Here is a 14,420-nt window from a genome sequence, read left to right on the forward strand (position 1 = left end):
TTGCCTCATATGCTCTGGGAGTGCGGGTCGCTGGGCCCGAAGTTCACCGAGGAAGAGCGGGACGCGCTCCTGCGAAGTCCTGTCTTTGAGGATCAAATCCTGGCCGTCCAGCGCGCCCGCGATCGGGCCGGCAGACTAGATCTGTCAGTCCCGTCGTGAGATTAGCCGGGTGCGCGTTTTATCGCGCTTTGCTGGACCAAATAAAAGTTTACTCACTCACTTATAGTTGGCGCTTATGTAGTCATGGCTTCTTCAGTGTCACCGGTGAGCCAACCGAGGCACCTTGTTTATATTTTATTGATGTAGGAGAATATCTTATAGGATGTATACAAGAAGCTTAAACTGTGTAGGTTAATTAAAGTTGTTATATAAAAATATTTAGTGATGAAAAAAATGTCCAGGTGTCCTTAGCTATCGTCTAAGAGACGCAAACGCGAAAGCCTTGCAAAGCCTACAGTAATTCACTTTAATCCACCTTAGTCAACCTTATTCCTCCTTAATCCGCCCTAATCCATCCTAATCCCCCTTCATCCTGATTCACTTGAATCCTCCTTAGCACACCTTAATTTACCCTAGTCCACATTAATCAACCCTAATTCGCCTTAATCCTCCTTTGTGAATCTTAATCGATTTTACTCCGCCTTAATACACCGTATTCGACCTTAATCCACCCTAATCCAATCGCTAATCGATCATTAGTTATCTTCGCTAATCACTAATCATCTCTTATACATGGCTGGGCATGCTTTGGTTCGCTTCTGGCCTGCCTTGGGACGCGTGATATTTTCTGTACCTCACAACCCGACCTTGAAGCATCGACATGTACGACTTTCGCCTTTAAAATAGTGATGCAAGTGTTCCAGAGCGTTAAAAATGTAATTCACGAACCGTGCACGAAGCCTGTTCAATCTCTCGAAGGAAACGAGAGTTTACGTCTTGGAGGAATAGGTGTAATAGTATAGGTAGCTTTCTCCTAGTTAATTAGGAGTTCTGCGAAAAAGACAAAAAGAAAGAAATGTCTTAGGCTAGTGTTCAGAAGCGTTGTATAGGACATCACCTGGAAGCCCTTTACACCATTCCAAATTCGTATTCGATAGAAATCGAGGACATATAAGGGGTATCAGTGGCCAAAGCTTAACGTTTCTGGCCTGGTACAAGTGGTGCAAATAATTACCGAATACTCGTTGTTGTTCTCGGTTTTTTTTTTTTTCATGCGCACTACAAGCTGCCTGGTAGGTTTCCCCGTGAGCTCGGAGATCTAAGAAACACCGACTTCATGTCTAGTGGAAGTAGGGAACATTATGTCAAATCGGTGCGCTGTTTAATCGTGTATATATGTAAATACGGCTTTTCTACCAGCGTTATTTGGATCCCTGGTTCCCCAAGAGTACGAAATGTGACAACAAGTTTGTATGACACGGCTCCATATCCTTAGTCTCATGCGCAAAGGCGTCAAAGTGCAGTTTATTAAGGAATTCGTTATGCGACTGCTCTTAAGAAACAGTATATCTAAAAATCGAGCTCTTATTTGGCAAAGTCGCTCAAGCCTAACGTTTCTTTTATGAGCATTTGAGCAGAGACGCGCGCAGCGTGTCGTCAGCGTCGACGCGAAGAGGCCAGCCTAACGGGTTGTGATAATTTCATGATAATTAAACGACGTTGATAATGTGTACTGAATTAATTAGATAAACGCAAATTTACATAAACGTGATGTTGTGCCGCTCAACTCTATTTTTGCCCTTGTACCTTTCAGGCTGCTTTTATCACTCAAAGCACCAATTAAACGAATTAAGTATTTTTAGTCAACTTATACCGTGCGCTTGTCTCTTCATGCCATTTCACGCTGCTTACTTTATTTCTTATTCGTAACAGCATGTCATACAGCCATGTCTATCCGTATTTATCCTTAGCTGTAAGGTGTGCAAACTCCCGTTCATGTAAAAGTGGCACAAAAAACCGTGCATAATTAATACGCGCCGTCGATGCAGTCTGTGACGCGCGGCGTGTGGTAAAAGGTAGGCGTCGTCAAATGTACGCGCCCGAGCCACATTAAGAACGCCCGCTGTTTCTGCCTATCTCCACGTGCAGTAAAACCCAATGCTGTCATTTACGAAGCGTGCTTTTACCGCGCCTTAGTGAGGAGTGAAGGCAGCGTGCACAGCACACGCGAAGAGTTCTGCCCGGCAACGTGCAAGGGGATGTCGACTGCAGCGCCGCTAGTTCCAACGACCGCCACTCAAGGCGCGCACATTCGTCGGCGGAAACACCGAGGTGCGCTACTGAGCTGATGTTAACAACGCTTGCCAAGCCTGCTTAGCATCGTCGTTCTTTTCTACCCTCGCGGGCGTTCGACCGATTGTGTTGAAGAAGCTCGTCCTGTCCATCCTTGCACACCTTGACCAAAATGGTGAGTGCAAATTTTTAGTTCGATTTCATCGCGAAAGCTTGATTTACAGCTGCGCGAACCAGACAGGAACGCGGAAGGAGACCATGGCATGAACCAAACGTGAATTGAAACTGTTTCTTTTTTAATAGAAGAAACATTTGCCGGTTCATACCAGCACGGTGAACGCGTCGTTCGCGATGTCTTAGAGGATAGGACGAAAGTGTGTCAAACTCTGCCATACACATGCCGCTTTTGCCACAAAAAGCGAGGACATCTTGGATTTAAGAGATGGACGACTCTGTAGTAATTTGGGCCTGGGTACTCGGCCACATTTTCGCGGCGAGCTGCCTATCATATGGGCTGCCGAAAATATCGGACAGCTTCTGTACAAATGGTTGCCACTAATCCGCTCGTCCTCGTCTGTTTTAAACCATAGAAGCAGGGTTCCGTCCAGGTAGAAAACAATGGTTAGCATTATGGTCGGGTCTCACCTGCTCAGTTTGCTTACACCGTCGTACATTTACAGCCATTCTTCAACGTCAATACCATCAAGGCCGGAAAATCTGGCGGGGTCGCGCGGATACGGAAGGGCAACGACAGCTCCGTCAAACTACATCCAGAATCAAACCCCTGACTGGCGTCGCCTCTAACCGAGGTAAAGTCACGTTCGGCAGTATAGGGCCCTTTTTAGGATATGCCGCAGCCGTAGTCGCATTCCACGTAACAGTCTCTGTTGTACTGTACGCGCATTCTGGAGTTCCTATTTAGCAGCGTGTCTCAGCCTGTATGTTGATAGCTTGGTCATCATAACATGCCGAAGTAATATATATTTTTTGGAGAGCTTGTGAGTTCAGGGCTGATAGCAGACATGGGGGTCCAGAACAACTGAAAGTCTGGATACTTCCGCCGTGTGGCATGCAAGCGGGAACCAGGCTTACTGAAAGATATTCGCGTTCAGTGATCGCCAAACAGACGACTTCATTTTTAGAACTCCCATCTGTGTAACTCCCGAGATCCAAGTAGACAGTCGTCTGGCTTCCGCGCCGATCACGAACAATACGCTGCACGGTCTTCCAAATTTCTTGGGGGTTGCCCATGATAGCATAAAAAATGAAGGGCTCCTCAAGCTAAACGTGAGCGGGAGACATGCGACAGCGTAGCTGGTGCCCCTGTTTTGTCTCTATATATGCGACTTCCTCAGTTTATGCTGGTCGTTTTCTAGCTTATGTCGACTTATCGTGATTCACTCCTAATTGAGCGACTAGCCATGGTAAGGAACGCCACCCTCTCGATTGCAACCAAAATCGGCATCTCGCAACGTTTCGTTTGCTGCGCTCTGCACCCACAAGCCTGCGTATTCATCTGTCTCGTTTTGTGCCTACGCTTCGCCACTCTCAACGATTACAAACGCGCAGCGCGTCCCTCTGGCTGCGCCGGCGTTTATCGGTCCGATGGCATGGCACAGCTGTGCACGCGGGAATTGTAACTGAAGCACCGGCGCTAATATAAGGAGTTGCTCGAGGGCGCGCGCGCAACTGCTTGGAGTGAGCAGGTGAAAATTTTATTAGTGGGAGGATCGGCGGCCGCTTCGCTCCTGCATACTTTCGCCGAAAGCTCAGGTTCTTATTGTTTACGCCCGCAAATTTTGTTCGGGGGTTTCTCCTAAGCGCCTACCGATCCCACTCGGCCCGGAATTGGGTTCAATTGGGCGCTATTTTCCTACACATCGTTTGCCTTTGCGGTATGCCGCCGATCGGCTTGGCCCAGCGTGGTGGAGACATAGCGGATGTGAAGTTGCCTTGCGCTGGGTCGCCGTACGGGAGCGGTTCTTTTTTCCCGGGAGGTTTGCCGCACTCGGACGGCCCAGTTTATTATTTTTAACCTAAGACGCTCGTGTCGCAGAAAAGCCGGTGTCGTCGGCGTCCGCGGCGTTGGCCGTGAGCGATAAATCACGGCAGGCACTTCATAAATAAAAAGCAACTTCCAAGATGGGCTGGGTGGGAATCGAACCAGGGTCTCCGGAGTGTGAGACGGAGACGTTACCACTGAGCCACGAGTTCGATGCTTCAAAGCGGTACAAAAGCGCCTCTAGTGAACGCGGTGTTGCCTTAGAAACGAGCTGTTTCTCAGGCTCGGGCGTGCATCGCTTGCTGAGGCGCACATTTCGTTGTCGCGCCGAACGCTGCGTTGCTCGACGCCCACCGCGTCCGATGCGGGGCGCGTAGTCGCTGCGCCGTAGCCCATTGTCTTACACCCCTTGGAGGGTCGACGGGAACGCTGTCGCGTTCCACTCTTGAAGGCGAAGCTTAAGCGTCCTCCAATTTTTCCTCTTGGCTATTTTCCGCGAACAAGCCCCACCTTGAACGAAGTGTAGCATGCCCGTCGGCGGGTTCACTCCCTGAACATGTCGCCGCACGTATTCTGCACGCTGTTTTCAACGACTCCGACTTGGAAGCGCGCTCCTTGGTGGGTGTTAAAAAGTGGGTCCGCGGGAATTGGGACATATTATCGAAGCATCGACGCCAGTGACATAGCCTTGCTTTATCGACGTACGCCTTTTAGCGTAGTTACCGTAGCCTATGAGAAACCAGAAACTACCACGCAGGTTTTTGCATGAAGTAACATTACGCGCCAGCGCGCCTTTTTTTTCATTGGATGGGCATTGCAAGCTGGCGGACATCGAATTCGACTCTCGTGGGAGGGGTGCACCGATCGCTGTAGGCAGACGCGACGCTCGCAGGCGGGGAGTCGATGTTGAGGCTCTAGGCGTGGCACCTCGCTCCCAGCACAGTGACGGCGACTGCAGACAGGTGGAGTCCTTTCACCGGGCGGTGGATTTTCAGAAACGAAGCACGGATATCTTATTTGACTCCAACCGCAAAGTCACCAACAGTCATCGGTCCCAGATTCTCGACCTCTTGGGACAGTTGTTGCAGGAGGGCTCTGATATGCTTGCGGCGGCAAGACAATGTGGACGCGCTGACGAGCTCCGCGACCAGTTGACACAGCCGGCATCGTGCTGCGCTCGGACGCTGCTTCCGCGGCGGCGCCTCTGGGGTCCCACGCTGCTGCGGCCCGGGGAGGGGGGCGCGCCTTCCGACGCCGTGGCGACGCCGGGCGTCGACCCTAGTGCCCGCTTTCGACAAGGGCACCAACAGCATACTGGCCAAGCAAGAGCGCGCACACATCATGCTTCTAACCCCGCTAGTACAGTCAACAACTGCTGCCCAGGATCTGTCAATATTAATGAAAACATATATTGATCAAAGAAAAGATTGGCCACATCACAGTTCGTAAGGCGCTGCACGGTTTGACGGTGCTTTCGGATGACCGACAGCGACCTGACAAATGGTGCACTTGAAAGGAACCCTGTGGCAAACACCGTCTATGTCGATTCGTATTGCTCAAAAACGAAAGCCCCGTGTTAAACTTACGGGCGTTGGCTCTAAGGTCGCCGCCGCAAATTGTGCAGATCAATGCGCGCACTCCTAACTTGCAACTGGACGCTTCACTGTGTGCCGTTCGTGTCTCCTTTAAGGAGCGATCTGGCAATTTCTCACGCTTACTAGAAGGGGACCCCGCAGCGCGTCGTGTGCCCATGAGCCATGGACGTAAAATGATTGGCTGGACATCCACCGCCATAATTGAGGACACACACGTACCTGCGTTTACATACTGCGGCACGTACGCTCATCCCCGCCGTGTCTGCACGGTGCGGCAACAAGCAGATCAGGTTTTCTGCACGCGACGCCGCAGACAAACCCAGAATTTGGATGCGCAATGCACTGTTCGCATGGGCGACGTGGCGGTTGGCTGCAATGGGTGCCGCAAAGCGGGCAGACACAGCACGCGTCCGACGGGCCCTATATGTGCCCTATTTGCCCATAGACAATGCCCTATTTTGGTCGATAAGCTATCCCACACTGTGGCAAGGCCTGATTATGGCTAATTCTTATATAATCACTTCTGGGGCATGGCGCGGCGATCTCGGCGCGTCTCCGACTGTCGGCGGAGTTCGCGTGCATGCACCAAAACGGGCCAGTCGGTCGACATTGCCACCGCGCTCTCCGGGAGGGCCGCGCACTTTTCTCCGTCCCACGCCGGCTGTTCCCCTATTTTTGTCTACGGTACTCATCCGACACGTCCATCTTCACCTGTCTTTTTCTTTTCACTCTCTAATCCTTCTTCTATTTACTCTTTTTTCTTTTTAATCATTCATTTTCCGGGCCATGACGTGCGTACTCGTTACGGAGGCATGACCTCTCTCTCTCTCTCTCTCTCTCTCTCTCTCTCTCTCTCTCTCTCTCTCTCTCTCTCTCTCACCATTTCACTGGTTAACTCGACTGTTGAAACATCCTCACAACGCAACACCGCTCGTGCATGTGTAGGGATTGGCAACTTCTTCCTTCTCGAGGTTTCTGCTTAGTCCTTCGCGTGTGCAATCACGGGTGTATTTTTTTTTTTTAGCTCACTATATAATTCTTCGGTCTGGGTGGATTAGCGCTCGTCGTGGATAGCACTAACACGCTTAAATTTCTGCAGTCAAAATTGGGCCACACTTATGGCGCGACGACATTATTAGTGCAACAAAAACCAGTAAAGGAAATTTTGCATTTCCTATCGTGTGTGACCCCTACAGGCCCGTCAAGTGAATACCCAACGTCCCTATCGCGATTACCACGTTCCATGCCCCAGAAATTCCGCGTGTTCTGCTATTTCTCGTGCACCCTGGTTCCCGCTACATGTATCAATGTTTGTGGTGGCTCTCAACTGGGGGAGAGACGAACAAGCCATCATCGTCACTGCAATTCGTGCCCCGCCTCGAAGGCCCCTCGATCAGCTTCTGGATGATCTAGGACATTGTTTTTCGCAGTGCCCCTCGGGGAGATTTTGTTCTCGCTGAGAATTTTAACACGACGCACGAATCCTGGGAGCCTGCTGCCGACGACACCCGCGGCGCGCAGCTTGTCCGATTTGCATGCGTCAGCGACCTTTGCATACTAAATGACCCGGCCTCGCGCTCCCAACTTTTCAAACCCCATACGCTGTATACGTGGGTCTTTGTAGCCATTCTTTTAACGCGTGTTGGATAAAGATCGTCCGTGTACGCCGCCGAAACGCTGTCTGACCATCGTTACCTCGAGCTCTCCTTGTTTGGTACTCAATGTGCGCATTTGAAACAGTTGACAAACTACGCACGTTGTCAAATCCGTGAATAACTAAAACATACTGATTGGTTTGAACAAGTTCGCCGTTGCGCTTTCTCCTGGGGCTTAATTCTTAACATTGCCATGGTGAAATTTTATAAAATTTGCGAAAACCTGTGCAAAATCAAAACTTACGAGAAATTAAACCTCACAGCACTCAAGCAAAACCATGGCGAACTCATCAGCTGAGCGAGGAACGCCTAAGGGTGCCAGCGATGCGCAGGTGGTTTCAACTTGCAGGGGATGTCGGTATGCGCGAGATCTTCAAAAGACAGTATATGCTTGTGCTTTCTCGCTGTGTAAACAGAACGTTAGGCGATCGAACGATCTGTTTGACAAAGCAATCTGCCATGACTTAACCTCCAAAAGCATTTACAGACAACCATTTTGAAACAAGCGTTTGAAAAGCCCACATACGCGACGCGTCTTCCCCCACTCGATAAAGCTGATGGCACCTCCACCACTTCGGTACTGGACTCGGCTACGCTGCTACTGAGCTAGCATACTGATTGACAGCCCCGACACAGACAGCGCTTACCACCGTAGACTTCGGAGTATTGGTGGCGCCCTCTCGTGAGTGACGTCACGGCTTCGTGCATGCTCGGAGTATTGGGCGCGCCAGCCGTACTTCTTCAAAGACAGTTTGGCTCTTTTATGCTGTCACGCTTAAATTGCGGTTTCTCCTTTTTCGGAACTACGTGAGTCGTGAAAATTTGCTGCTACGATATTGTAAGCTATGCAGAGTTGCAGGGGTCTATTACTTTTTCAATGCGGAGGTGTGCCTTGTCTGTCCATAAATTTCGCGTAAAGAAATCGAACAAAACCAACCTCACGACAACTGTCGATGGTAATTCGTTCCAATGCAAAGATGCGCCGTGCCTGTCCATAAATTTTGCTTTAAAAGAACGCCTTCAAATTCTACATGGAAAGGTTTCTATGATGCTTCGCTCCAAACACAACATTCATTTAGTGTTTATAGTTATGGCAGACATTTCGTTTTAAACGGAATAGCTGTCTTGGTATTTGGTGTCAACTCTATATTGAATTAGTATGTTAGAATAGGATACTGCCTGTGCAGCTTCCCCCAAACTTTTTATTGCTCTGGTGAGTTCTTCTACGTAAATGTGGACACTGTAATAAGGCGTAAGAGGAATAGTTAGGCGCACATTTTGTGTGAAAAATATTGCTACTACTTTCAGCATTCTCCGGAAACGCCACCTAAAAAAAGAAAGCATTGTTCATGGAGGTTAACACAACTGCACGTCATGTATAGTATAGGACTCATCTAAAAGAAAATAGCCAAGCCATTAAAAGCGATAGAATGTTTCATAGTGGCTTTCAGCGGCCTTTATCGACAATGTGGCAGACACCTCCCACAATGAAAGCAACCAGCTGTCGTTATGGCGTTATGGCGAGGCACGCATTGTTGGCAAAACTCATTCGTTGACTACAACTTGTAATTGAAACCACGAAGCCGTTCTCTACAGCGCCATTTGGAATGCATGCAGTATACTCTAGCACACTAGAGTGCCGCTTAGGCTGCATTGAAGAGGACCATCTAACTACCGTCTGCATCACAACGTTTCGAAACACACTGGCGTTCAGTTATACGAACGCTTCGTATTTTATCTCCTTCGGTGAATGCTGATATCTTCAATGCGTCCCACACCATTAATGAATAAAGCTTCGGCTTCTTGCTGACTGTAGCCACACGGCCTTAATGGTTCAATTCGCCCTAAAAGTTGCACCGAGCAACGGTGTCAATTTCTCTAAGCAAATCCTTCAAACCGTTCCCCGAGAAACAAACGTGTAAATTTGAAAACTGTTTAGAGCGTGCAGCACTGAAAAGGGAATAAATATTGATACATGCCTTGTCGTGAGCAGCAAACAGCTTAAAGCATGAATCAGCTTTACTTCGAGTCACCGCCGCTTAATGTTAGCAGTGAAATGCGGCTCAATTTTGAGAAACACTTCGAAAAGCAAACGACACTGGCGGAACCTAGACTGCAGTATTGTTTAGTCCTCATACTAGTGTCGAACGTTTCTGTGAATAAATGCGGAAATTTGATATTTTACTATGAACTACCTCGGTCGTGAGAAAACAAGTTTCCGCTGGTTAAAATCAAGATAAATGTTGTAGAAGTCATATATAGCCAGCGTTTGTTACGTGCTTGTTGTACGACGCAGGTACGGTCGCTTAACTGGACTGTTCTATCCTGTGCTTTCGCTGTTGTATGTTTTTATCCACGTAAACTACCGCTGCAGAGCATAGCACTGTCCACGAAAAGCCACCACCACTCTTCACTCGGCTCCGTCGGCCGGCACTGCAATGTTGCCTTTGAGAAAGATATTGTTGTGTAGGAATACACTCTTTGAATAAATTTTGACGAAACAAGAGATCGTAAAAATATATTTTAGAGGGCCGTCATAGGTGTACCAGCATAGGAAACGAGAGCGAAAAAAACGGAAACACTGCTGAAGACGCCCGGTCACCGCCCGAAATGTATCAGTCGACAGGCGGGAGTCCTTGCCCTGACGTCATAGGAGTGACGCTAGAGGGGGCCGCTAGGTCATTCTTGGGGCTAATTGCCGCGCGCCCATACCCGGCGGTTCGAAACGATCACCCAATTACAGCGGCGGAGGGGAAGCATGCCCCACTCGGCGCCAGGGCTCGACGGACTCACTGCAATGTTTATTCGAAGTCCCTCTCATTTGCACCCTCTAGTCTTTCTATTAATCTTGAACGCAGCTCTCAAATTAGGTCATTTGCTCTCCTTTTCGAAGATAGGTAAAATTATATTTGTTCCAAAACCTGGTCGACCCCCTAACCTTCCTACAGCATACATATTGTCATGAACTCTCTATTCGGGAAAATCTTGGAGCGTTTACTAAATTCCCATCTGTATTACTTTCTCCATTCTCGCAACCTTATCCACGCACAACAATTTGGCTTTACGCGTATTAAAAGCGCCCCGCTAGTCCTGTACACCATGCGGCAAAAAACTAATCGTTTATTAACCTGCGAAAGCACCAGCCATTTTAATCTCCTCGCGCCGTCCTTCATTTTTTTTTAGAAAAAGCCTTTGTCCGACGATTTCTCCGTTTCCTTTAAAATCGTTTTTGACAAACCGTATAAGGTCATATGCAGGCTGTTTCAGCGAACACGTACAATATTGTTCAATGATTGCCTGAGGCAGATAGCCAATTCTAGTCCTTGAGCCGGTCTACTCGAAGAAGCGGAGATTACTTGTACAAAAAATTGAAATGCATAATCGACTAGTTAACAAAAGTTCACTAATTAAGTTTCTAGCTAATTAACTAACAACGTTCGTGTACGGTGTGCACGTTGACGAACCCCAGGTGGTAAATAGTATTTCGGGACGCCCATATTGCGGCGTGCCTCATCAACAGATCGTGGTTATGGTACGTAAAACCCTAAAATTTAGTGTTTCAAGGAGCCAACCTTGTATTGCAGCAACGATTTACTCAATCTTTGGTCTGTGCAGCCCAAGGATCCCATCCGCGTACTGGTAACCGGGGCTGCGGGCCAGCTGGCCTACTCACTTATACCCATCATTGCCAAAGGCCACGTGTTTGGGGAGGATCAGGTAAGCTGAATGGCACTGGCATTATTCACTTATGCCAGAATATTGAATATTTGGACCACGAATCTAATATGCAGACGACTGACTTTTTCAAGTATCCGCGTATGTTTAGTTATTTCCTTGTGTAGTAATGTGAAATATTTGTACGTTTCATATTTCCCATGCTGATTGCAATGTTTTCGAAAGCAGCCGTTCACGTGTTCGCCGCTTACTCGCCGCTTTGTGTGTGCGCTGTTGCAACACGACGAAATCATTCCGTTATTCCTTCGTATATGGCGTATTTCTAGCACACTGTAATACGGTGGACATTCGTCGCTTCAAGGCAAAGGAACGATTAACAACCACTAATTATCCACAGCTCGTTGCTTTCCTGGGTGAAGTAAAACGAGTAACGATTACTAGATTTCTTCGCGAACTCATGTGTGTGTGTGCTTGCATTTTTGTGTGTACGCTATTAAAAGCGTTAGGGGCACCGTGTCGCAGACAATCAGGCGTCGTCTCCGTGCTTCGTTTCGGCAAAAAGAATTTCGAGCCACTCCAACCCAGCCACGCAGGCCCTCCATGCAGCGCAAGGAAGTAACCGAACTAATTGAATTCTTCAAGGACGTCAGAAAAATCGTAAAGTACGACATACACACAACCTCACAACCTACGGACATGATATCGTCGGAGTATATATTGAATATACGAGAAAACAAAATTCGGTTACGCGGAAACTCACAAAAGCACGAATCCTATTTCCAGCGTTTCTACCTTTAATAGAGCAGCCATGGCCTCTGAGATTTGCGAGCGCCGGCGCGCGCAAATCTCAAAGGTCATAAAGGGGCGCGCCCGGTTCCTTGAAATACCTCCAAATGGCGCTCGCCTCCGCCAGCGTTTCCTGGTAAACATTACAGTTACATATGCTGCAGTTGCCTTGAAGCGTGAGAAGCAGTCGGGCATCCTTGAACGCTATCGCGTTTCACTGTTAAAAAGGAAGCTTAAGCGTCCTCCAATTTTTTTAGCGGAATGTAGGCCGATACCCGCCGTGTTAGCTTAGTGGCTACGGCGTTGCGTTGCTAAGCTCGAAGTCGCTGTTCTATTTCCGACCGCTAAGGCCACACTTAGATACGGGAGAAATGAAAAAAAAAAAAAAAACGTTCCTGTACCACCGTGCATCGCATGCAGGTTAGAGAACCCACTCATGAGCAAAATTATTGCGGTGTCGCCTACTATGCCGTGCCTCATTTCATATCATGGTTACGGTATGTAAAACCTAAGAATCTATTTTAGTAGCCGTCGCAAATAGTTATTTCTTTATTTTTCCTTCTTTCGCATGACAGACGAAACTACTAAATCGGCTTAAATTCAGGGATGTCGTTTGGAGTGGTCGATACTGGAAAATGGCTTGCCGGTAATACCAGCACCAAAATGTAGTATTAAAACCATTACTACCCGCTGCCGCAGCCGCATAGCCCTACAGCTCACTGTAACGACTTCCCCGAAGCTTTCCGGCGCGTGCCAGTGGTTGGGGCATTACGCATAGCCCAAAGAAACGCGAAGAGTGCGGTGTTGGTCAGAGAGCGATCTTGGATAGGTCACATTCTTATTGACATTTTGAGAAAAAAAGTAAATCCATTTCCAAGCAGTGAAAGCTGCCAAAACAGCGAAGGTGGTGGTCGTTTTCTCAAGTTTGAGCTCGCGTTTAGCACGATTTTCATGAAATTATTTTGTCTCGTTGTTGTCGTTTTGCTAGTTTCGAGCTTCGGTTCCGGATTGCGCACACTCTTCAGCTGCGTGAGGTTGTGATCAAACCACAGTCTATCACACACCTTGCAGCTGTAGCCGCACTCACGTTCGAGGAATTACCTCTTGAACCGTCCATCACCACCCTGCGTGGGAGGAATGTCTCTGCGTCGACGTTTCTGCTCGGCCTCCTACTGTCGAAGTTTGGGCTTAGCTTGCCTCTGCTGGTGCTTGGCTTGGGTTGCCTTCGCTTAAAGGGGAGGGTTGGCTTTCCACCACTGGTGCTTTGCTTGCGCTTCTCGCTCTCGAAGATCGGGATTCGCGCGACGTCTGCGCTGCCGCTCGCACCGAACGGAATCCATTGGGCGAAAGGGCGTGCGCCGGCAAAACACCTGCTCCTATACCACTCTCGTCCCCCCTACGATGGCCCATCCCCGATAGTGAATTTTTGCCATTAACTCGCCCCCCGCGTGACGCCGGTGGCCGGACGGCGAAGGCTCGACTTAGAACAGCTCCGTTATTTAAAAAATAGAGTTGGGCAGGGCATGTAATGCATAGGCTACGCGTACGGCTGCAACCAGGCAACGTCGGGCTCATCAGACTGCTGTGCCCAGAGCATGCACTAGCCGCAGCTCACCGTCCATGCCGGCTGGACAGTTCAGTTGGTTCTCGCGAAAACGATGGTTGCCCGTGGAGCCGCTCCTGCACTGCGTGTGCTGCGCACGCCTGTGACTTTTTTTGGTTCGCACGTGACACCGTGCTTTAATTTGTTTCTTTTCTTAATAAGTGAATGTTTACTGCAATTTATTTGGCCGATAAAGCTACGAGGCTTATTCATGTTTTGTCTAACACTTTGCTATCACTATTATTGATTCGGCTTTCCGGTAAAAGTGAGACATCTTTGTTTACATAAAGAATTACGCTTTCTGAAATGTCACTTGACGGTCTTCAAATAATTTACCGAGCCACTGTGTCGGCGTCTTGCAGTCAGTAATCCTCCACCTGCTGGAACTACCGAGGATGATGAGCGTCTTAAACGGCGTTGTCATGGAGCTGGTAGATTGCGCCTACCCTCGCCTAAAGGGTGAGCCCCCGATTCTTCGCGAGAAGAGAGCCGCGCCAGCGTTTTTGGCACATTGACTTTTACGTTTCTTTTTCGCGGTGGCCATGCCCACGCTGCTGCTCTATGTATGTTGGGAGCTAGGTTTAGCGGAGGCAAGTAACGCACGTTATGACAGTTTGATAACGGAGTCGATTGGCTTCATTCAAAAGTAAAAGCAGGTTTGCCGAGTGGCAGTGGTGGTGGTGTCCCTGTCGGACAGCCGCTTCGGTTCGAGCTGGGGGCAATTGCCCTCCATGGCGGGCACAACGAAATGACGGACGGTCGCTACTAGTATCGAAAATGCAATGAAACGAATGCTGACGCAGTTGGCTTCGACGGGAGTTGCAATTAACGCTTGTCGCACATTCTTCTTTTCTACTCCACACGAGGACAGA

At 48.8% G+C, this 14,420-nt stretch overlaps 1 protein-coding gene across 3 annotated transcripts in view; it reads left to right on the forward strand.

The window, feature by feature from the left end:
• The first annotated feature begins 2,155 nt into the window (after positions 1-2,155).
• LOC142587534 (malate dehydrogenase, cytoplasmic-like) overlaps positions 2,156-14,420 on the forward strand; it is a 32,426-nt gene continuing 20,161 nt past the window's right edge. For 2 of the 3 annotated variants that reach the window (XM_075698617.1, XM_075698618.1), the window contains exons 1-3: positions 2,156-2,407; positions 11,100-11,201; positions 13,911-14,007. In XM_075698617.1, coding sequence (XP_075554732.1) covers positions 2,405-2,407; positions 11,100-11,201; positions 13,911-14,007 — 202 coding nt within the window. In that variant the 5' untranslated portion in view covers positions 2,156-2,404. The remainder of the gene's footprint in view (positions 2,408-11,099; positions 11,202-13,910; positions 14,008-14,420) is intronic. The other variant, XM_075698616.1, reaches the window with a different exon arrangement.

This window comes from Dermacentor variabilis, chromosome 7 (assembly GCF_050947875.1).
Source record: "Dermacentor variabilis isolate Ectoservices chromosome 7, ASM5094787v1, whole genome shotgun sequence".
Lineage (NCBI taxonomy): Eukaryota > Metazoa > Arthropoda > Arachnida > Ixodida > Ixodidae > Dermacentor > Dermacentor variabilis.